This window comes from Perna viridis, chromosome 6 (genome assembly GCF_037379345.1).
Source record: "Perna viridis isolate PV_CMFRI_1.1 ecotype Kerala chromosome 6, ASM3737934v1, whole genome shotgun sequence".
Lineage (NCBI taxonomy): Eukaryota > Metazoa > Mollusca > Bivalvia > Mytilida > Mytilidae > Perna > Perna viridis.
The window spans coordinates 11,553,856-11,578,872 of NC_142450.1; the positions used below are offsets into that span (position 1 = coordinate 11,553,856).

General features: G+C 33.8%; 2 protein-coding genes across 7 annotated transcripts in view; both read left to right on the top strand.

Annotated features, from left to right (window-relative positions):
* Nucleotides 1-3,887, top strand: part of LOC148613652 (hormonally up-regulated neu tumor-associated kinase-like) — a 34,318-nt gene extending 30,431 nt beyond the window's left edge. For all 6 annotated transcript variants that reach the window (XM_088587108.1, XM_088587105.1, XM_088587109.1 and 3 more), the window contains exons 8-10: nucleotides 20-297; nucleotides 2,018-2,195; nucleotides 2,711-3,887. In XM_088587108.1, coding sequence (XP_088443234.1) covers nucleotides 20-297; nucleotides 2,018-2,195; nucleotides 2,711-3,492 — 1,238 coding nt within the window. In that variant the 3' untranslated portion in view covers nucleotides 3,493-3,887. The remainder of the gene's footprint in view (nucleotides 1-19; nucleotides 298-2,017; nucleotides 2,196-2,710) is intronic.
* A 7,458-nt stretch (nucleotides 3,888-11,345) lies between these two features.
* On the top strand, nucleotides 11,346-14,052 carry LOC148613653 (pantetheinase-like). The gene is made up of 2 exons (XM_088587110.1): nucleotides 11,346-11,656; nucleotides 11,830-14,052. The coding sequence occupies exons 1-2, from the start codon at nucleotides 11,432-11,434 to the stop codon at nucleotides 13,177-13,179; spliced, it is 1,575 nt and encodes a 524-aa protein (XP_088443236.1). The 5' UTR covers nucleotides 11,346-11,431; the 3' UTR covers nucleotides 13,180-14,052.
* Nucleotides 14,053-25,017: the final 10,965 nt, after the last annotated feature.

A 25,017-nucleotide genomic window follows, 5' to 3' on the forward strand; every position in this document is an offset into this window, starting at 1 on the left:
AATTATACTTTTCTTTTAGGAAGAAACAAGCCTTTGGAGAGATCCCTCTTTCCAAATAAACGGAAAAATGAAGATCTCCATGAAAACATCCTTAAGTACATGAGCGAAGTGCAGGGGTTCAGACTTGGTGAAATCATTCGCTTTGTTACCGGCAACATGCCAAGTCCTTCACTGGCAATGTACCATACTCTCGAGCAAAAGCTGAAGCGATATTATGCTGATATGAGAGTGAAGGGGAAAATTTCAGCTCTAGAGAGCTACGCTCAAAGGTCAACACAATCATCCCAAACATACCAGGTATGTATAATGAAAATACTAGCATCTTGTGTGATTACACTTAGTGGTGGATCTAGGGGGAGTGTGAAGGGGTTGGTACCCCCCTTATTGGAAAATTGTAATTTTCATGTGTAAAACTGACAAAAAAGCAAATAATTTCCTAGCACCCGATCCTTTTTTCTGAGGATCTGCCCTGTCACTTAAACCTTTCATTTAACTTATTTTTTGGCACGGATAAAATAAAGTCAAGTACAAATAAAGCAGAGGACATCCATATTAAAGTATAGAAAAAAACTTTTTCATGCAGTAAATTAGCATATTTCTTAAACCAAGCGTCATTGGAATAAAATGATGCACTCCATAATTCATTTCTTCATATCGATACTGCAATCAATTTAATTATTTAAAAATGCATACTTGTACGTGTAAAACTATGTGTACTTCTTCAGATAACAATAGATCGACGTCAAAATATATGAAAATACATTTTCATATTATATCAGACTCTTATTAAGTACCAGTCCATATAAAATTCAGACACTGCCTATGGTAAGGTGATTCATGGTGAAAAAGCCCATGGAACAAACGATGCTATGTTTTTATGTGGCAATAGTCCTTTCTGTATTTAGGTCTTTACCTTTGAGAAAATCACACTTAAACTTCCCACTAAAATCAACCAAATCAAACCAAATCAAGAACGATAACTCTTGCAAAGTGCTAATTTAATGTATAATCTATATAAATTTTATCTCAAAAGCGCAACACCTAAATGAAAAAATACTAAGACTGGTTACGTGGTTGGTAGCTGATTCTGAATAAGAAATGTATTTAAATTTCATGGATTTTAGACATACATGAATTTCCTCCCGTCTGATTTTTATAAAGGCTGCTACTTAAAGAGGTAGACCTAGGGTAAGGGACACAACTCTTAAAAATCATTAGAACGTTTGTATGCAGCATTTTACATCTATCTTATGTAAACATTTAATTAATTTGGGTTCATTTTATTCTGCATCAAATGAAAGCTTGAGAGGCTTTGGTGAAATTGAATATGATGCAAACATATCACTTTCATGAGTTATGTCCCTTACCCTAGGTCTACCTCCTTAATTAAGAATTACGGTGATATCAACAGTCTTGCTGACCTGTCTTAACCGAATGCGTTTGGACCATTATTTGTTTGGTTAAGAAAGGTGATTTGTTTATACCAGTTCCTATAAATATAAATTAATATGACGAGACTTCAAAATGTGTAACTGATTAAGAAAGTTTTTCTCGGTGTGTTCATGGTTCGCTCTAGACAGATTTCACTGTATTAAGTAGCACTCCATCTAAGAATCATGCAAAATATGATTCATGGTTGGAAAGCTACAAAATGTTTTCGATATTTTGTTTATAACGCTAAACTAAACAGAAATCAGCTTGTGGTTTTTCATATAACCCTGTTCATGAGAGATATAAATTATATAGAATATACTGTAAAATTCAAAATAAGGAGAGATAACTCTAGTAAATGACATTACATTTCAGTAGAAACCATTATATTCCAATGTGTATTATCTCCTAAGAGCTGACAGATTGGAATGAATGATTATACAGCTCATCATATAGACCTATTAAGCAACTTTAACAAAATAAAAATGTGTAGCCATTTTGGGGTGTATCACATATTACGTAATTTACATCATTCTTAGCTGGGGTACTACTTAAATACTCTGCATTTGTTTTATTAAAATTGTAGGTTAGGAAATTTAAATCCGTCCCTTCGACTCCAATACCCGCTGCACCAGTAATTAAAGAAATTAAGACAAGTACGCCAGCAGAAACAACAGAGGTACATGACAATGTTATACCAAATGTTGAAAAGGATCTTACCATTGTTGAGATTGACGAAAACGCCAACCATATTCATGTCAGAGGTATGTATTTCTAGCCAGACTAATAAAACCGTATACGTACAGTACTGAATTACCGGAAACTCCCGATTCAGCTTTGAAGCACATGTTTATACGATACATCGATAGAACTGCAATTGTATTCGGGGATAGAAAAACTTGAGAAAATTATGACAGATACAACAAATTTCTTAAGCATTTATGTATAATAACTGAAAGTAAAACTTCAAATGAGCAGCATGTCTCGTACTCTAGTTGACCAGGTGCGTCGGTTAGGTAAAATTTTGTTGCACGGCGGTTATTATCATTTTTTTATTGTATAGATGAATGTCCTCTTTGTTTATCATACATAGCAAACCCATTAATTACTGTGCCATGTTTTTGTGTTCTAGAAAAAAGCATGGAAATGTTTTGTCGAAAATATATCGTATTGTAATTTAAATGATGATCAATTATACTGTTTTGCGGAACTGTCGATTTTCTTTTTCAATTAATGGTCTAGTCAATTTTTTGTTCACGATTTTAATTATTTACTATAGTTGCGGATCCAACGAAAAGAACAGAGTCAATTGACAATAAACAAGATGGAACTTCATCCTGTAAAGAACATGTACCCACAGCCAAGAAAGTGTTCATGCCGAGATTAGCACAGAAATATTCTATAGTTGACCGGAAAGAAAATAACCGAACATTACCGAAAACTCCCGAATCGCCTGTTAAAACTAGGAATGATTCGCCCTCAAAAATACGTCGAGGGTCTGTTACAAAATTGCTTTTATCTCCACGGACTTCGAAGCGTATTAACACAAAACAGCAAAATGAAAATGAAAAACTCGACAAGAATGATAATTCACGTTCATACTCAGGACCAGCATGTCAAAATGGCGCCAAGAAATTTCAAAGAATATCAATCGATGGATCCAAAAATACGCAATACGACTTAAATGGAAGGTTCATTCGAAAAACAGAAGTGAAAATTGTAAACAATAAAAAGAAAATTGACTTAACATATTCGACTACAAGTGACAACTCTTCAGAGACAAGTTCTCAATCCCCTACACTTACAGACCGTTTCAATAGTCCAATAATTGAACAAACAAAGCTATTTTTAAGATCAAAACTACAAAATGGTGTTGTGAAAAATGTGCTTCCGACAAAAGAGCAATCTAAGGACGACAACTCTATCGAAGAAGTGTCCACAATTGCGTCTGCGTCAAAACATTTGAGTTCCCGTGCTACAACACGAACTGATATGTCGTCTTTTGCAAGAGATGGACATTTAGCTCTTCCTTGTATATCGCCCGTTGGCAAGATTTCATAACATTTCCGGAATTAGTGGTAAACACATGTAATTGTTCATTTCTTCCCTATATTCAGGTTGATTGCCAACGAAATGCTTGCATCTTAGGGCAATTTTCATTCCTAGGAGCAAACTTTCGTGTGTCTTGAAAAGAAAACTTAATTTAAAAATAGACTTTTATGTAATCGAAAATATATAAGTTCAGTTCGTAAATCCCATTTCAATTTTAAAACACTAATATATATATAAGTCTCAATTTGTTCGTTTATCGAGTTACAATGATGGACACATTTTTTCTTTGGCTCTTCCAATCGGAATGGTTATAAAGCAAAATTGCACTTCAGCTGTATAATGTTATGAATGATAAACTTTCAGTTTATGAAGAATGCTGTGCAATAAAGTAAATTTAAAACATATTTAAACTGAAAACAGTAATTGATTTGTTATATGGTGCAATACATATTTTATTTGTTCAATTGGTTGTATCGTGTATAAATTTGCCAGTAGACTGTGAGGAAGTCGATGAGCATGCTCCATATACACTTCCGTAGGGAAAATTCTTTTGTTCAACCCCCTACCCCGCGGAAATATATGTCATGTACCCTCAGAAACTAAGCACGAAAGGGTTATGTATAATTTTATTGTTTAGTTTTAAAAACTCACTTTATAAGCAATTTGTTTAAAATTAGACCTTTCATTTGTTCCATTCAGTCACTGCATGCCACTTAAGAGGCATAATTATTTTCATATTGTTCCTGCAAATAGGAATGTCAATATAATAACTGCAACGGATGTGAGTGGTTGACTTCACAGAGTTATTCCTTCCGCCACCTAGGATTGCACCTTAGACCCCTCGAAAGTAGCTCACTGACAAAACGATCGGCTTAACTGAATCATACTTCTTTAGCCATGTCTATTTACGGACTATTTAAAGACACTGTCTACTACGCTGCAGTTGTAAGCCATCCTACCCCACTGCATTACAAATTTAACAAAATATCTGTGTGTAACGGATAAACGGACGGACGATCCGTTTAAAGCTGGATATTATAAAACAAGACGTATTACCATAGTTTAAAATTATGCAGTAGTTGCAATATTGCCTCCTGTCATTCTCATAGTTAAGAAGAGGTATACAAATTTGATATCACCAGAAAGCTCAAGGAATTAGCAGAAGACTAAACACTGCATTTTCGTTTTTTTTTTCCAGTGTAGAATAAAACATTTCTGTACAAAAAATTTACCCCTCTGATATGGCTTAATTTCAAAACGAAAGTAGTGATTTCTGCACCTGTCTACTTTCACTTCGTAGAAGGCACATAAGGTATGTTGATATTTTTTTATGAGAGTTAAGGTAAAAGTTGCACATCATAATGACATACCTCCAGCGCCATATGTACTAAAGTAAAATTTACTATGAGTTTTGTAATTTACTGTACACTCAAATTCAGCTGAAGTGCGCCAAGCCAATTTTTGTAGTGACAGCCGCTTTTCAAAGACAAAAAGCTATTTCCTGGTATAGCTTTGGGTTCAAATTACTATCTGGTTATGCCAGATTATAAAAAAAAATAGTTTACAGGACATTGATCCGGATCACTGAACATAAACGATTAAAATATAAGATTCAATCGACAAAAACCCTATGTCACAAATTAGGGTTGCCCTAAAGAAATACATAGAAATATATTAAATACTCCAAATGAAGAACGCCCAATACGTTTTCTAGGGAGAAAAATGGCTAGAAAACATAATTTTAACAGTAACTGTTATGTTTACATCGAAAACGATTAAAAATAAAAAAAATTCCACAAAATAAGCATGTCCCATGAAATAGTGAATTACGTTACAATTTTCCTGAAGCTGCAATGCAAATGTAACTGACACATACGGTAAGTCTATGTGAGGAAAAATACCATGAAATTATAAACAAGATAAAAATTAATGATTTACACGTAAAGGATAATGTTTTTATTGAAAAAATACATGATTTTTATTTTTTTCCAAATGTGCATTTAATTGTGAATTACGTTACGGTGTCTCTTGCATCTGTTAATGGCGGTAGCAAACTTTCCATATTCTTATTTATACACACATCAATGTCAGTCATAAATGTCTATTAAACAGATTTTCCAGGTGCTACATATATTTTTTTAAACGGAAAAAAAACTGTTATCGGAACAAATTAATTATAAATCATTATCAGTGACATCGCCCATCATACGGACATCTTTAGAAGGGAAGTTGTGACACGGAAACAATTTTAGGCGTTCCTGAGGTAAACATTCCCTCTAGTCGTAAGGTAGTGTCCTTAATTTCTGCTAAGTGCAATTATTTAGATATTATTGATTATTAGTTTAATTTAATTTAGAAACGGAGAATATATGTATTGGTAAGATGTTATGACAATGGTATATTGCTATGTATGATATATATATTAAGCATTGGTGTATGTTATGGTGTAACGTAATTCACCGGTTCATAAACTATGTATTTTCATCACAGAAAATAGTTTTACATGACAACTCGTCGTGAGAAATATTGAATTAATGCTAACAAAAGCAAAAGCTATTCAAAAAATATTTAATCATTGCAAGAATTTAAGTAATCACAAAAAGGATATGTGCGCTTCTTCGTGAACTAACAGATAAATTATTTCTTGTTTTTGTTTATTCAGATCACTTGAAATAAAGGAATATATATATTGAACTCAAGCATAACTACAATAGAATATTTGATGATGCACCTTTAAGGATTGATCAACGATCAATTTTAATTTCTCAGCTATATAGATGACGCATTATCTTAAAGAGTCACTTTCTGTCTTAGAAAAAATAAATAACTATACAAGTATCTTCCTATACACATACTGAATGCATTTGCAAAGTTTCAGTGAAATGTGACAAGCACTTTTTAAATATTTGATTTTTAAATATAGGGTAACCAAGTTGCACATGCAAAAAGTGACAATATTCTACCATACTTAAATGCATTAAATATTTGCAAAGAACTTTTTCTGACTTTTCAAATAAGAAAAATCAATCATGACTTGTTTTTTATAACAATATTAATAAAGAGATAGCCTTTAAAAGTAATCATTTTCTGAAAAATTGGTCTATTTTTAAAAATTTATGTCTGACATGCCTCCCCCTTTTTCTTGATCACATGTCAAAAACCCTAAATCTTTAAATTTTCACAAAAGGTGATATCTTTGGCTTTAAATTTGTAAATACAGTGTTTTCACATTAAAACATGACCAGTAAAGGGCACCTAAAGCAAAAAAAGTACTCAAACATGGATTTTCCATGTTGCCATAAGGAAATGCTTATATGTCCTTAACCGCAGTAATGAAAGTGAGTTTTTCCTCATTTCTAACCAAATTTTTGCTCAAATCTACACAAAACTTGATTTCAAGGGCTGATTACCACCATATTTAGGCAAATAAAGCCCTCAAAGTTTAATATTTGATTTTTTTACTAAATTTTCTACACTCTTTACAAGATAGGCCATAAAAATCAGCCAAAAAGACCAATTTTCCATAATTTGGACCTATAACTTAAAAAGATGCATATTTTGAAGGATTTTGGTAGTGTATTCCTCTCATGGCAATGTTTACAAGATCTTCAAGTAGTTTAAAGCTATTCCAAGAAACTTTTCATTTTGCCATGGCTTCAGCTTAAGGCTAGAAACCATAATTCCACTTCCCATAGGCTTCTATGCTAATTTCACAATATTCAATTGCTTCTCTGGAGTTTACCTTAACTTTAACCTGCAGAGGACTATATATCAGCATGATTCTACATATGTCAACTCACAATCCTCAGAATGGCATGTGAGGTTAGCAGACTTGCAGTGCAGTACTGGTCACCGGAAGTGAAGGGTCTATAAATAGCATGGGAAATCCCAGTGTTTTCACAAGATAGGGGTATATTTAGAAATCATTATGGAGATTAGGCTTCACATCACAAGAAGCAAAATGCATCTATAAAATGTACAGAAATGTTTTTCCTCTCAGAAACTGTTTAATTTTTTTAAATAAGATGAGAACTTTTTTCACAGCACTATGAGGAACAGGGGTAATTTCTGCGTAGGACTATTTTTGCCTATGTTCCAAATGCTCATTGGTTGAATTGGTGGTCTGTAACCTAAAAACAATCCTAGTTTCGGGGATTTGATACATCGCATCTTTCCCAAAGAACTTGAGATAAAGGATACCACAGACACTGTGAATATCTTGACCTACACGTAGAAATCGGTGGTAAATGAAAACTGTTGACCAAACTTTATGAGAAACGTAATGACATTTCATTTAGAATTGTCAACTTTCCTTTCATCTCTGACAACATCCCTTCAGCCTGCGTATGGAGTTTTCATATTACAACTCATACGTTATGCCAGAGCTTGCCGAAACTACGTAGACTTTTTGTATCGCGCTAGACTTCTTGCAATTAGGCTTCTGGAACAGGGTTATGTTGCTACAAGATTGAAGACATCACTACATAAATTTTATGATCGTCATCATGAACTCGTGGATCGTTGTGGTGTATCCATCTGCACCATGAAAACTGATTTGTTCAACGTATCATAGTTTTCCTTTCTTCTTTCGTCTACCCCGGATTTGACTTTTTATGGGCACCTCGACGGATGTCTCTGGAAAAGCAGAGGACGCTTACTCTACCGTTGCGCCTGGTCCATGCTCCCAGTTGATTATTTACTTTTGTTACTTTGTATGTATTATCTTAGTTACTTTATGTTCTTTGTTCTGTTTCTCGTGTCTGGTCTTTGCCCCTGGATTACATTCTTTTAATTTCCGCTAGAATCTTGGCTCCCTTGATTACTTTTTCATGTGACGTTGCAATATCAGCGAAAAGTTGTTTCTGTGAATTACGTTACATTTAATTTAGACATTATAATAATTTCTGGTAGAAGATTACTCGTTGATCAAACATCTTATGTTTTGAAAGTATACCAGAAATATTTGTTATAATATGTTAAACAATTGATCGAACCAATTGTACCTGTATCGTTTCATTACATGCCACTGAAGACTTCGATATTTTTTCATGTGGCGTTTATAAAAATGACAAACTTAATAGATATTATATATATATATATATATATATAATTTTTTTTTTTCAAATATTACTTGCCAAAAATTGCAATTAATTGTTTTTCGTGTTTAACCTTCCAATTTTGTTATGTGCTCCAATTAAAGCACGGGAAAGCCATGGAATATCTATTACACTGTTATAAGTGAATTACGTTACGATGTCGGTCATTCCCGTCATGTCAATTTTTAAACATTCCAATTGGATTTGAATGCACAACTGTTTTCTTTGTATCACCTAAAAGATGTATGAACGGAAATATGTTGCAAAATAAGCCTTTTGCTAATTATGTTTCCAAAGAATAATAAAGATAACTTTTTTTTCAATTCCATTTTGTTTTATTATTTTTTTTGATGTTATAAAATATAGAATATCTTAAAAAAAGATAACAATTTTTGAACAAATATTTGTTGCGTGTTGTGAATTTATTGTTGATCTATCGAATGATATCATTTGAAGCGCAGTTTTGAATAAATGTATGATGAAACTATTATTATTTAACATGGGTGTTCAGAAGTAACGTAATTCACTGCCAAAATACGCTGTGCATATTCAAAATTTCGTACAGGACATAGATCACCCCGTCAAGAGCTATCTTATGCGTTTTCTTGCAATTCAAACTTTGTTTTATTGAAATTAAAGCATTTGAGTTGTTTTCCGTGCTCAAAATGTCTGGCCGACTTTCTGTACCTATTGCAGCACTGTAACTGAATTTGAATGTGTAGCTGGATAATGAAATGGACTTACGTAGTATAGACCTTTTCATATTTCCGACTTAGATTTCGTTTTTCTTTTCTTTTTCTTTCTTTTCCAAACCGACAGACTGGTTTTACTGTTCTTCCATTCTACCATTCCCCTATGGGACCGTCAACCAGAGTGTCGGGTGTTGGTGGATTACGTCCCTTTGAAGGACTATTACACCTACAGTGAAACCTATCTAAACTGAACCATGAATAACAGGTAACCTGTGTAAACCAACCATTTTCCAAAGGTCCTTATCTCGTTTTCAATAAAAAGCAGATGGAATATGATGAAAAACATTAGAAAATAATAATAATAATAATAATAATAATAATAATAATAATAATAACAATAATGTTAATCTACATATCGTTTACTTTTTAAAATGTAAAATTACATCTTCAGGAGTAATTCCATATTTTTTTTTCTGTTGTGAGAGTATCAGATCCTTTAAGAAGAAAATTTATAATTTATATCAACATGAAAAATCTAAGTTTGGATAGTGTTTCTGAGATCTTATCGGATTTCTGAGTAATTTTTCCAAGTGGTAAAAGTCAGAAATGGTAAACGTTGCTTGTCTCTGCTTGGCCACAAGAACAGTTCTGACTGGCTACAAGGTTACGCCTGAACATATACGCATTTAGAGAGTTGTATGCAACCTGGCATGCAAGATCTGACCAAGTCTACTATCAATTTAATAGTATGTTGGTCGTGTAATATTATCAGATGCATTTATGCGCGATTTAAATATGCTCAGTGATGACAAATTACGAGTGTCTAAGGAGGTTTTATTCCACATCTTGATAGCAGACGATAGGAAATAGATCGAATAAAAAAACGTCCTTGAATGTATCTCGGATAAGTTGTATGACTGATGCGTTAAGTGCCAGTAATTGTAAGAATCAGGCAAAATGTGTAAAATCAGAAACATGCATGGCAAAAACCCACAGAACTGACAATATAATATCACTCGAGGATGCCTTCTCTATTTGAAAAGACCATAATTAGATCTCTGCATCATTGTATTTGCTGAAAATATTTTCAATAGTATCTTAGAAAAATGAGGTTTTTGACAGAGTTATATGCCATTGAAATGTTCATTTTCAGTGCATTTCAATGAAATTGTAACTTAACTGGTTTCACCTACTGCCTGATTCTTACAGGGTCTGACACTTAAATTGTGGAGATCTGATCGCGCATTTGGAACCAGGGTACTTAGATACTCGGGGTATCGCCGTATTCATTATTACGAGTTTATGTTCTTTCCTTCTATAAACGAGGTTTTTTTTCATCCGGTTTCACGATATAAATTTTCTAGTGTTTTCATCCGGTTTCACGATATAGTGATGCTTATTTCGTGCTACCAGTTACGATACGCATCGCTTCTGTCTGGACTGCTTAAATCTTGTTAATTCATAATTGAAGGTCATTGTCCCATACGACATCCCCGTATTCGAGAATTGGTCAAATAAACGAAATATACATTTTCTCAAGTCTAAACAGATCGAGAATCAATCGTACACACATAAGAACATAAAAATATTGATCATAGTCAAAGCTTATTTAAACGATATACTCAATATGGCCATGCAAGGAACCGTCCTCAAAGAAATAAACATCCAGGTGTTCCTGACTAAACACTTCCTGGAGATCAACGTCGTTCATTTTTAGCAGGGGTGAACTTGTCAGACGGGTTTACGTGATATCAGCATAGGATTAAATCGAACAAGCTAAGCCATCGGGCAGCCTTTTGATGGATTTTTTCGATGTCTCTATTCAATGCAAGTGTTGCGATATCCCAGTCCCAAAGCGGTTCGGTTTAGACAGGTTTCACTTTATTTCCTATTATGTGGGAAATATTCTGACATTTATCTATTTTCACTAACAAAGTTAAATTATGCCGTATATGGAAAGGTTAGACAAGCATGCACTTGCATGATGAGAATTGTTGATATCTACTCAGTGTTAAGTTTCGAATTCTGCGAAATTATGTTAAGAGCGGTCAAGATTTTCCACTTCAATTTTGACATCGTAGGAATTTGAACTTGTATCAGTGCATATACATAGCTAAACTGTAGTCAAGTAGATATACATGTATACCTCTTGCATACAACATGCCATTCAAAATGAATATCAGACGTTACATTTTGGTGTTTTGTCTCATTTTTATTGGCAAAACGTTTGCTTACAATGACACTACGTTCCGTGCCGCAGTGTATGAACATCCGATCATTTTTCCAAAGGGAGTTAAATCTTGGGTGAACCGGTCTGTCGCCCTTGCCAATATGATGAAGAATGTTAAGTCCTATAACGTTCAAGCAGATCTTGCTGGAAAGCAGGTAAGAACATTATAACATTACAGCTATATGTTAAATTGAAAATCAGCCCAGGAAGCAGAGTAACATTTTTTTTAGAATTCTGATGGTACAAATAGTAAAATTACTGTCAGAGACCGGTACTTGAAGATATTTTTTTTTTCTATTTTTACTGTTTTTTTTTTTTTTTATTTCAGCATGTTGATATCTTGGTATTTCCTGAAGACGGCATTCATGGCATTGCTCATTCACGCGAAGGTGTAAAGTCATATTTGGAGTACATCCCCGATCCAGAAAAAGAAAAATGGAATCCTTGTCAGAGACAAAAACGCTATGACAATTCCGAAATTCAGCATGCTTTAAGTTGTATGGCAAAGAGGAACCGGATGTATGTTGTTGCTAATATGGGAGACTATCAGCCATGTAACAAGGCTGATGATAAAAAATGTCCAGAAGACGGGCAGTACCAGTTTAATACAGATGTTGTCTATGATCCTACTGGCTTGCTGATAGCGAAATATCATAAAATTAACCTTTACTATGAATATATGTACGACTACCCACCTGACCGTAAGCGTGTTTATTTTGACACACCATTTGGACGATTTGGAATAATGACATGTTTTGATATTCTGTTTAAGGATCCAATAATAGGTCTATTGGAAAAAGATGGTATTGGAAATGTCGTTTTTCCTACCGCTTGGATGGACTCCCTACCGCTATTAGCTGCCATTCAGTTTCATTCTGCTTTTGCTGCCGGAGTAAACGTTAATTTTCTCTCAGCAAACATCAAATACTCGAAACGCCGTTTTCATGGAAGTGGAATTTTCACTCCAAAAGGTTACGCATCTTTTTTCTACAGTGAGGACAGCAAAGGAAAGCTTCTGGTGTCCGACATTGGAATAATTCGTCGTCGAAAAATCGGTAATATTCCAAACAAGAAATTAATTAGCAAAGAATTTAAAGAACACAATAACAAGGGGAAAGAATTTAAAGCCAAGATATTCCGCGATTTCTATAACATGAAACTTTTAATGGGAAAGGCCGGAAATATATCCGTGTGTCAGAATGGAGTGTGCTGTTACTTGTCATATGAGAAAGAAACAGAAAGCGGTGATCTCTTTGCATTTGGAACTCGTGATGGCATACATCCTCGACACGGCGGGTACTACTTGCAAGTCTGTATTTTACTAAAATGTAGCAATAATAACGTATCCGAATGTGGTATCTACGTGAAGGAATCGTCTACAAGATTCCGGCATGTTAAAATCACAGGAACTTTGACAACACGCTATATATACCCTGAAATTCTTCTCTACAATAGTTCTACTCGTTTGATCACTTTAGCTTCACCAACAAGCTGGTCACACCAAGACGGGATTTTCGAAAGTAATGGATTTGAACATCCGCTTATTTCGGCCAGTCTCTTAGGCCGTGTTTATGAACGCGACCATGTTGCTGCGAATGACGCACCTGAAATAATGCCGTCATACGTCTATTTTTCTTATTGTATATTGACAGGACTGGTGATGACACTGTTGTTATAGGTCAATTTAAAAAAAAATTTTTTTTCTTTGGAGAAAAAAAATAAAAATAGGAGTAAGCTCGAGCAAGCGACATGCTTTGCTTATCCAAAGGTAAAATTATGCTGCTGATGCAGTTACTGTACCTCTGATTTTTTTTATTATTTGTGTGTAGGTAATAGATGTCTAAACGATTTTAGAAGTGAGCATTTTCCTTATATATTGGAATTTAAGTATGAATTCGAAGTTGATGACGCGGGAGTTTTCAATTTAGATGTTAAGTAAATATAAATGATAAACGAGCAAAATATCATTTTATATTCAAAGTCTCGACAAAATATTTCAGAGTCAAGAAAAACCTACAGAATTCGATCTTTGCATGAAGAGAATATTGAAAGGGTAACGGTCACTTTGCCACAATTTGTCTACTGCGAATTTTAGAAACATTTTATGACACTTGTTTTCATTTTACAAAGCGCTGTTACGTGTATTTGTTTCGTCATCTTCAGCACATGGTTACTGTAAATATGGTATAAGTGAAGCAGACAAACAAAGTCGTCGTTACATTCGAAATGAAACATTGGACACTTTCTGTTGATACATTTCAACTGTAAACCGTTAAAGAAGAGATGTTTCCATCAAAATGAGGCTCGATTTCTTATTTTCTATTAAGACCTAATTGGGCAACTGGAACAACGAAATCAAAATATAATCATTTGTATATAAATTAATTTGAGATATATTCTGTAATCTGATTGGTTAAGATAATTTTGTTATATCTCAATGGATAAAAAAATATTGACACGCCCCTATTCACTAGACAGTTAAATTCAGAGCTACTTTTCTTATGTTTAAACATATTTTGTTTAATCGCAATAAACAATATGCACATGGAAACTTTATGTTATTTTTCAATAGACAAAACTTTTATTATTGCCAATTCTTAATTTTTTTATGTGGCGTTTTTGGTTAAATTTTTGTTTTTGTCTTTTTTTTATTCAAACAATTTCTTAAACTAAAAAGAAAAGTTACATGTTTTTCTAGTCCCTTTTTTTTGGAATTTTTTATGCCCAAATCCTTTAAATTAGGGGATCACTTTAAAGTCACTTATCTTTCAATAATGAAATATACATCTGGTAAATGTCAGCCTACATATCTTAAGTGGTTTCAATTAATTTAATTTATGTTGCGCAATTATATGATGATGTGCACGTAGGCCTATTTACATGGGAAACCCAATTGCAAGAAATAGAATCAGGAAGTCTAATTATATTACCATGAAATTTCGCGAGAGTTTTATTGTCACACTGTTGCTTCAATCGCGATTCAGTGTCTAATTGTGTTATAAATTCATCTACAATTTGCTCCTTTGTGTGCATGTATGCGAGTGTAAACCCATGTTTAAAAACCTACTGGAGGCAAATTTGTACTCGTAGACCAATCAACTGATGATTGCGTGCGCATAGAAAGAATTAAAACATAGTACACTGTCCGAAGACATGTACATATATATAGTATTTGAAAAAGAAGAACAAATTATTGAAAAACGGTTTAGTACTTTTTATAGAAGAACAGAAGTGCAGTTCTAAAAGTTAAACGCTAAAAAGAATTTATTTTTCTAAGTTTATTGGTTTCTTTTCGATCGACAGATATTGAATTCCCAATACATTAACTTACAAAATATTGTCATACAACTATATTCAAATCTAACTTCTTAGGAAATTTTTTTTAAAAAATGGCTCATTAACTTTTGTTTCTCTGTACGTGTTATTTTTCCCCTATAATCTTTACCTATATAACCTTGGTTCCCTTGATTACACTTCCATGGATTTCTTTTGATTTCCGCTAGAATCATGGTTCCATTGATTACTCCCCAATTTTCCTTTTCATTAGTATTATATTGATACAACATTAAATACTGTTTTCCAAATTTATCGATGTGTAAAATCGGACCATGCCCTCATAACACAAATGAAGTTCGACGTACGTCCATAAATTCTGTAAAAAGTAGAGTGTTTAATCCTCATAATTTCAATAAAATCTTTAAATGTGTCTATATTTTTTCATGGATTCCTTTATTCATTTATATTGACTTTTCAATTGGCGGCATTCAGCTGACATCTCGTGACATGGTTTTCAATATTCGAGGTAAATTAGGTCTACTGATAACCATATTAATCCAAAATTGTTCTAAATTTACAACGTAAAAATGTACGGAATAAAGCAAAAAATTCGATTCGTGAATTTAATGGTCTCTATCATTTGTCAAAGCGATTGTTGCAAAGTTTGTTTATGAGAAGTACATGTAATTTACTCTGTTATAACAACTTGAGGATGTTTAATGTTTACAACCAATCAAAATGCATGACAGGCGCGTACCTGCCGTTAGGCAAAAAAGCTTTAGCCTGCACTTAATTTTGCCATTTTTTTTTTTTTTTGAGATAAAATATATCCAGGAGAGGCATAAATGATGTTCTAAAACGCTATCTTCGCGGAGCTGGGGTGGGGGGGGGGGGCTTCGCCCCCTGGACCTGCTGGGGGCCTTAAGCGGCCGTCAGACCTCCTGCCGTAATTTTGCCTACATTTCAATTTGGCCTCAGCTACGCGCCTGCACGATACAGATTAAACTATAATAATTCATAGATAAAATTATTTCCTTATCGGTTGCGTAACTAACGACTTTCAGACTTTATTCTATGAGCTGGTTCTGAGAAAAAAGTTTCCTATTAAAATATTTTTTCATTTTAATTTGAGAACATCTTTTGGTGAAAAATATTAGGTTTGGATTTAAAAACCTGTATTCAAAATGATAAAAAATGTAATTCCATTTTTGTTTTTCAATTCGTTTGTCTTGTTTACTAGTCAGTTAAGAAAATCATTCCACGTGCATCTTATTTATAAGAATATTCTTGCAAGTTTACTCTTAAGGACGCGGAACTTTGTATAAGCTATCTAGTTTCTTTCCGAATCATACCATGAGTTTGTGTGTAAATGTGTATTTGCTTGTGCTTACATACTTGAATAAATATGTAAAAATTTAAAAAAATGTTTATCGTTTTGTGGTCATATCTAGAAAATGTCCCTTTTGCATCACAACAAACAATTTTGATACAGCAGGGAGCTTTAAAATTGTTCATACATGGAGGAAAGCATTGAATTATTTATTTTTTATCGACCTATGCAAATTTTACGAAACATAAGCTACTACACTTTTATGTATGAGATTTACTCCTACAACGTAAGAGGTTGGATTTCCGTTCCTCCATACCCCAACCTCTTACTTCCGAGCTCCATATTGCATAACGCTGGTTCCGCCGTTCCTTGAAATCGGCAGAATTATAGTAAACTCTTTTCCATTTAAAACGTTTTATCCAGTTTCTTTACCATTACACGGGAGATGGTGACTAAACTAAAGAAAAACAATGACCTACCTGATGAGAAAATCCAGCAAACCTTGAAATCCTTTGTATAGGCAGTTAAAATGAACTTCATATTTGGTTTTTACCTTTTTGAGTGTGTAATTCCGGTTGATAAAATTACGGATTTTAAAATTCGCGAAACGAACATATCAAATTAACCAACGAATTGTCTTTACCAATTTGAAGTTGGTTTTGTCCAAATATATTGTATTCCGTAAAATAAGTGACCTAATTCAAAATTGCTGGTCATTTTGACAGCTGTCTTCATTACAAATGTTTTCTAGGTATTTAACAAATATTTAGGATTTTTATCGTTCGATTTCCGGTAGGTTAAACTTATTTAATGTAAATAAAAGACATAAAGTATTTTAAAACACATGTTTAGCTAATTAACATTTGCGATGGCTTTCAACATGCCAGATGCTAGAGGTTAGGATGGCACCAAGTCAGAAAATAGCTTGCCAGACAACCTCTAGCATTGCTGGAGTAGTATGAGATTCTATTTCAGATTTAAAATAATCAATTACAGGGTTGGAATGATCCGGAAAATAAATTCGTCTAATTCTGACGTTTTGGCTTTTTTAATTGAAGAACATGATTGATAATTTGCCTTATAGAGATAATCGGATAATTAACATACGTATCTAACGTTCTGACTCAACGAAAGAATCTCAGAAGAGTAAGTATGTTTTTAATTTTGGTTATCTCCCTTATCTCAATTTTTGTGATACACCGTAATAGTAAAGAATTAGATAGAAATACATTAAGTTTGTTATAAAGAAATTAAACAATTTGTTGTTTTGCTTTGTAAAAGTGAATTCTATGCGTATTTTCGGGCCATGAAAAGTATATTCTTTTGTGTAAATCTCTGGACCCGTCACCTGTTTGGATTATTATTCTTATTATGTACATGATCTATTGTTGACCATGAAAATAATTGAATTAACATTTTCTTTTCAAATGTTTGAGTCTTAGCTTCTTTGAAAAATGTACAGCTGACGAAGAATTCAAATAAATGTAGATACAAGTTAGTCTGAAAAAAAATGTATCGGGATAGTAAAGAAAAAGACTTAGGACAGATCTTTATACCAAATTAATTAAAAATATAGGGATATGCTACTACAAATATCGTCGCGAACAGCGACATTCAAATTTGGGGGAGATGTATGACATTAGAGAATAGACTTTTAATGACTTTGATGTGGCTACATCAATATCCAACTTAAACAGTACTTTCAATTTACTTTCGTGTTAGTATTGCCACAGTAAGTGCAGTACAAAGCAGATGTGGGTACTTCTTTGGGAAGAATATGTCGGATTTATAGCGTGGCCGGATGTTAATACATGGCAGAAAAGATCAGGAACCTGGCCAGAAATGCACAATGTTGTTGGATGTATAGACGGAACATCTCACGAAATTCTTGTACCATCAACAGAACCACATGAGGAGTTCTACAGTGGCCATAGAAAGTTCCACTGCATTATTCATACTTAGGTATTAGTTATCATAAACTGACAAAAAGTAGAAGTTTCCATGTACAAGTACAATGGGTACATAAAAATAATATTTTATATTCTAATTATTTTTTAAGTTTTGTGTTTGTCTCTCTAGAATATTTCGGTAGAGATAATCTCTTCGAACATGAGGCAAAATTTACTTTCTGAAAACCCTATTTTATGTAGTTTTTTTTAGATTCATTTATTACTTTTCATGGCATTTAAATTTATGACTTAAATAATTCAATGTGGTAATAACTCACCTTACTGGTCAAAACTTGATTTAATCTGAAAAAGGTTGTATATTTTCTTAATAAAGCAAAAAAAACACCGATAATAGGAAGGAAAGAGTGGTAACATGAAAGATTTTGGTAACAGGCAGGAACTTTTATCTTAAAACAGCATCTTTGTTTAATTTGTTTTAAACTAGAACTTGTGCCTATGACACACAAATGTTATTTTTTATATCTGCACTACACTAACGTAAAACAAATAAACAGCTCTAAATGCATAAACTAAACAAAGATATCTGAATTTCTTTAATATGTAGATACAACGTAAATAAAAAAAAATCAGTGATAGAGTGACTGTAATAACATGCATCCAAAAGACTAGTTCATGGTTTTTTTGAATTATGATCAATCCTGATTGAGTTATGTGGAAGATTAACCACATTTTTTTTTAATTGTACAGCGATCCAATTTGAGAGATTTTCGGAACATTCACTGAAGGGGTGAGGATGATTGATTGGAGCGGGATGGAAATCATGAACACTTTTGTACCCTGAAAATTCATATTTAGTAGCCATACCAAGGATTTTTAAATCATTTCAAAATATGCATTAAACCAATAATTCCTGTATTATTTTCTATTAATAACTACCCGGAACTTGATGCATGTATGTAACGTTTATGAATGAAACAAACTCTCTACATGGAAAAGAACCTTATCTTGTTCTATTTGTTTTTCTAATTTCTTTCTCAAAGTATCTACTTTTCTCTGCAGAATTTTAATTGTATCATTCTTCCTTTTCAGATCTCTGTATTATTGTGCAACTTTTGCCTTTTTGCTCTTACTTTTTACTGCTAATATTTTGTCTTTTTTCAAAGCTGGTACTTAATCTTCGGGTTGCTCTTGATGGATCTGGCTCAGTTGAAGATGGTGGAGTGACTTAATTTTCCAATAACTTTTTTATTTCTTGAAGTTTTCGTTTTAGGATTTTCTATTTTCTTCTTATTGCTTGCTTTTTCCTATTGCACATCTGGTGAACTTTTTTTTCTTTTTACTATTCTTTATATCATAAAGGATAGTACAGACACCGTGGCGTCGGCCTCATATCTTGTACTGCATTAAATTTTTGTTTTGTTTTGTGGGGGCGGATGGCCCCTTTGACCCATTTTAACTCGAAAACCGTAACATATATATATATATATATATATATATATATATATATATATATATATATATATATATGTATGTATTAGCTTAGAAAGTAGTTGCAGACAGGCGGACAGACATGGTTGAAACCTATAAACCTCCTATATTTCGTTTGCCAGGTGGGGTTGTGGGGTTGGGGTATAATACAAAGCTTCTACCAAAATTAAATAGGGAACGGTACATGATAAACAAGAGCCTCTCGAATGGTTTGAATCGCTCACCTGCAAACTATACCCTATTAACTAAGTAAGTGAAGATATCATGCTTTGTGACCATGTTTGACAAAAACTTACTGAAAAAGAGCATATATTGATGAATTTGTAAGTTCAAAAGAGTACCTACGGCACTGTAAAATGTTTGAAATGCCTTCAAAGTGTTTTAGAACCTCTGGAAAAAAACTGGGTGAGGGTCCCACTACGCTTTGTTATTTCACCAGTTCTGAGAGGGCATTAGACCAGTATACATTTGGTTGAGAAAAAAAAACATGGCTATCCAACATTTTCATCATCACCATTCAAATCAGGAGATCATGCCTATTAAATAAACCAATTATCGTTGAAATCAAAGCAAGTATAAAAAATAGCGGGAAAATGGCCGCCAAGAACGATCTTTTACCCGTTCCTGTAATATTAGGCACTATCAGTGGATATTTATTAGTGTTGTTAGTCTGCTATAAGTTCTAACAAAGACGGACTTTCATACTGTACAGTATTTATATTAACGCTAATAACGGCTAACAGCAGATTAATATTAGCGCTAGTACCGGTAACACCAGACAAGGAATATTTTATCGTGGCATTTTTTTAACTGACCAATCAATTTCCAGTTTTGAAAACGGCATGGTCAGCATCAAATTCGGAAATTCAAAACTAGCGCCATATTAGAAAAAATACATCTGCTTTATACATGTATGAGTAAATAACTGTTAACTATGGATCGTGTTGGTGTAGGTATATTATTCAGATTACATAGTTCAACGTGAAACAACATTTCACTTTCTTTTACACTCAGTTAAAGAAAGGCCGTAGTCAGAGGGGTGCGATCGCACTCCCTTTTGAAAAAAAACAACTTTGATTTACACCTTAGCCTTTAATTAAAGAGAAATCATACCAGATAACCAAATACAATTGCTTATCATTGATAAATTCACATCCCCCATTCAGAAAACCTGGCTACGGCCCTGGGGTACAAAGTTATAGATCACTAAACAAGGGCATTTCACTAACAAATCGTTAGAATTTTAGAAAATATCAAACCTCTATATAAACTTTATAATTGAATCGGTCACCAATATTCTCCTCTCCTCAGACATATTTGTGAAAAGGGGGAGGGACAATAAGTTCTAAGGGTACTGGCAGTCGTTTTGGTCAGAACGGAATATTTATTTTCTAATGCTAAATTTAAAGACGACTTCATACGTAAAAAGTAATTCTCAAACATTATTTTATACAACAAGAAAACGCTGAAATATGACATAAACACTGGCATCATATTTCCATGGCGTGTACGTCTTTATAATAAAAGAACCCAATTCCGAACAAATGCGTAAAAGGCTAGAAACCACTAATCCCACTTCCCATAGGCTTCTATGCTAATTTCACAATATTCAATGGCTTCTCTGGACTTTACCTTAACTTTAACCTGCAAGGACGACATATCAGCACGATTCTACATATGTCAGCTCACAATCCTCACAATGGCATTTGGGGTTAGCAGACTTGCAGTGCAGTACTGGTCACCGGAAGTGAAGGGTCTATAAATAGCATGGGAAATCCCAGTGTTTTCACAAGATAGGGGTATATTTAGAAATCATTATGGGGATTAGACTTCACATCACAATAAGCAAAATGCACCTATAAAATGTACAGAAATATTTTTCCTTTCAGAAACTGTTTCAATTTTTAAAATAAAATGAAAACTTTTTTCACAGCACTATGAGAGGGTAATTTCTGCGTAGAACTATTTTTGCGTACGTTCCAAATGCTCATTTGTTGCATTGGTGGTCTTTAATCTAAAATCCTTAAAACCTTAAAACTCGGCCAGCTAGGCTATTCATAAAATAGTCCTCCTCGTATGATATATCTTTAGGGTTGTAACTAAATTACCTATGACAGCTCACCAGATGTTAAGATCATCGTATAATTACGATTCGTCGAATGAGAATGTGGTTTTGTCATGACAAAAATGAATTACGTCTACCAAAATGAATTATTGAAGTGGTCATAAAACAAGTCTAATTTAGTTTTGTACGACAAAAATGATTTTGTTATGACGGAATTAAAGTTTGTGTACACAAAATTGATTTTGATTACAAGTCCCATTCGGCGCCCCGTAATAGTGACCCCGGAAGTTGATGAAAATTTTGTTTTGACGCTGTTGAAGTAATCTAGACAATGCTATCCCCAGCTGTCTCGGGTTAGGGGATGATTGAAAACTCAGAAGCATATTTTTACACCGTGCTCACAAATATGTTTTACACCGCCACATACTTAATGTTTGTTACTGTCCTTAGCCAACAACCTGTATTCCAGTGGTTGTCATTTTTTGTTCGTTGCTTTTCGTTTCCTACAACATTTATTTTGGGGCTTTTTACAGCTTGATTTATGGTATGGGGTTTGCCCATCATCGAATACCGTGTGGTGACCTGTAGGGGTTAGTTGTTCATTGCTGGCATTTGGTGGATAACTATCTCATTGGCAATCATACCAAATTTTAATGTGTATATCTTTTCTGGATTAAATATTTTAAAAACATGTTTAACCTTAATTTTAATAATTAGTTTGGAAGTCACTGTGTCCCATTGTATTTAGTTAAGGTGGTCTTTCGGACACCTACCAATGCACCAGGCCCATAAAGGAGTCCGAATCGCTCATTTACTTATGTTTCTTTGTACGTATTATTTTGGTTATTTTATGTTCGTTGTTGTGTTGTCTGTTATCGTTGAATACAATGATTTTTTATTTCCGCTAGGATCTTGGTTCCTTTTCACTACCTTGATTTAGATTGATAAATTAAATCTTTAAGGTAAAACAGTGCATGTCAAATACGAAGTTTTTATCAAAGAAGGTTTTGTACAATCCTTGCTCTTTAACTTCGATTAAAAAGTGATATCTTAAGATAACAAAATACAACGAATTAATGAAAAAAAGCAACATTAGAAAGATATTGGTAAATTCGCCAATGAATCGAATGAGTGTCAATAAGAAACACTCCTGTTTCGAGTATGTTTCAACTTTGAGGTTAGAAAATGATTATATATGAAGTAGAAGACAATTACCCTACCGGTGTACCTGGTATGTGCTCCCATTTTTAGTAGAATCCAGGTTACTCATTTACTTTTGTTTCTATAAACTTGTTAATGTTGTTGTGTTTTGTTCTTTGTCTAGTAATTATCCTTGGATTATGTTCTTTCTCAAGTAGGCTGGGTAGGGGCACTCCAATACTTCAATAAGCCTTGTTTAGATTATGTATTTCCCATTGTGTAGACGATCAGTCAGTGCCTTATTTATTAGACACGGAGAATTATGATACAGAATATTACAGTACGTATACAGTTTTGTACGACTACTTAATATACCCCTGATTCAGTAGTAATCCAGCAATGCTGGAGGTTATCTGGCACACTATTTCCTGACTTGTTGCCATCGTAACAAGGATGAACGGAATTCCAACCTCTAATGTTGTAAGAGTAGTCGCAGGGTGGTTTGTAAAACACAAGGGTTAAAAAATGGAACGAAGTGTTAAAAATAAATCGATGACGGGAAAATCCAGCATTTTCGATTTTTTTCAAGTAAATTTCAATACATCTATACAGAATATCAGTTGAAATGTTACGGATAAAGAAATAAAAAGGACAGGAAAACTTATTTGTAAATAAACAAGTAAAAAAAGAGAAAATTCTTGACCATACCCGCTTCTTCTTGTACAAGTATATTTTCTTCAGATGGTATTCTCTCTTCAGTATGACAATCTACTGCTAACTGTTGTACACTAGACGTGGACGGTTGTCCAAATGGCGCGACTAAATCGTTTTCAGCATTGAGGGATCGGTAAGTCAATGTCACCAAAATTATATCGCAGATTGACCTTATCATAGTTAACACTTTAACCCCATTTCAGAATTAGGCTAAACCTAACGGTTTTGAGGATATATGCAAAAACTGCTGTGTGACCTCTATGTTATATATTTAGTAACAGCGGCCATGTTTTTTCACCGATCAAAAATCCAAATAATCATTTTGTTCAGGATACCCTAAAAACAGTAATACCAACTTTCATTGGATTCTATAAAGTAGTTTCAGAGGAGATTTTTTAAAATAATGACATCTTAAACAGCATAAAACGTTCAAAAAGTGAAAAAAAACTCCAACATCGGTCAACAGCTTTTCAAAAAAATTATATCGCAGATTGAACTTATCATGGTGAACACTTTAACCCCATGTCAGAATTACACTAAACCTAACGGTTTTGGGATATATGCAAAAAACTGCTGCGTGACCCCTTTCTTCTATTTTTGGTGACAACGGCCATGTTTTTAACAGATCAAAAATCCAAACGGTCATTTGGTGCAGGATACTCTATCATATCATAAATAACAACCATATTAAGTTTCATCCAAATCCATTCAAGAGTTTCAGAGGAGATGTTTGAAAGAGTAATCGAGAGAACCAAGATTATAGCGGTAATCAAAAGAATGTAATCCTGGGACAAAGACATGCACAACAAAAACATGAAGTAACTACAATCATACATACAAAGTAACAAAAGCAAGTGAGCTTTTGACTCCACTAAAAACTGGGAGCATGGACCTGGTGCACCGGTAGGGTAAGCGTCCTCTGCTTTTCTAGAAACACCCGCCTAGTTACTCATAAAAAGTCAAGTCCGGGTTAGACAAATGAGGAAAAGAAAACTATGACCCGTTGAATAAATCAGTTTTCATGGCGCAGATGGATGCACCATAACAATCCACGAGTTCATGATGACGACCATAAAACGTCTGTAGTGATAACTTCAATCTTGTAGCAACATAATTCTGTTCCAGAAGCCTATTTGTTAGCGTTCTAGCGCGATACAAAAAGTCTTCGGCAAGCTCTGGCATAACGTATAAGTTGTAATATAAACACTCCGTATTCAGGTGCTGAAGGGATGTTGCCACAGATGAAAGGAAAGTTGACAATTCTGAATGAAAAGTCAGCACGTTTGTCGTAAAGTTTGGTCAATAGTTTTCCTTTACCATCGATTTCTAAGTGTAGGTCAAGATATGAGGCTGACTTCACAGTGTCTGCAGTATCATTTATCTCAAGTTCTTTGGGGAAGAATTGTTAACGACGACAGACGCTAAGTGATCGCAATAGCTCATTTGAGCTAAATAGAATAATCAAAATCGGAAGAAAAACAAACATTATACATGGGTTTTAAAAAAAAAAACCTGGTTTTCCCCTTTTTGGTCCCTTATTCTAAAACGGTAGGGGCCACAAACTCCTAATAATATAGGAACCTTCTTTTAATG

Coding starts and splice junctions, on each gene's coding strand:
- LOC148613653 (XM_088587110.1), top strand. CDS start 11,432: ATGCCATTCAAAATGAATATCAGACGTTACATTTTGGTGTTTTGTCTC. Junction 11,657..11,829: donor CAGATCTTGCTGGAAAGCAG/GTAAGAACATTA, acceptor TTTTTATTTCAG/CATGTTGATATCTTGGTATT.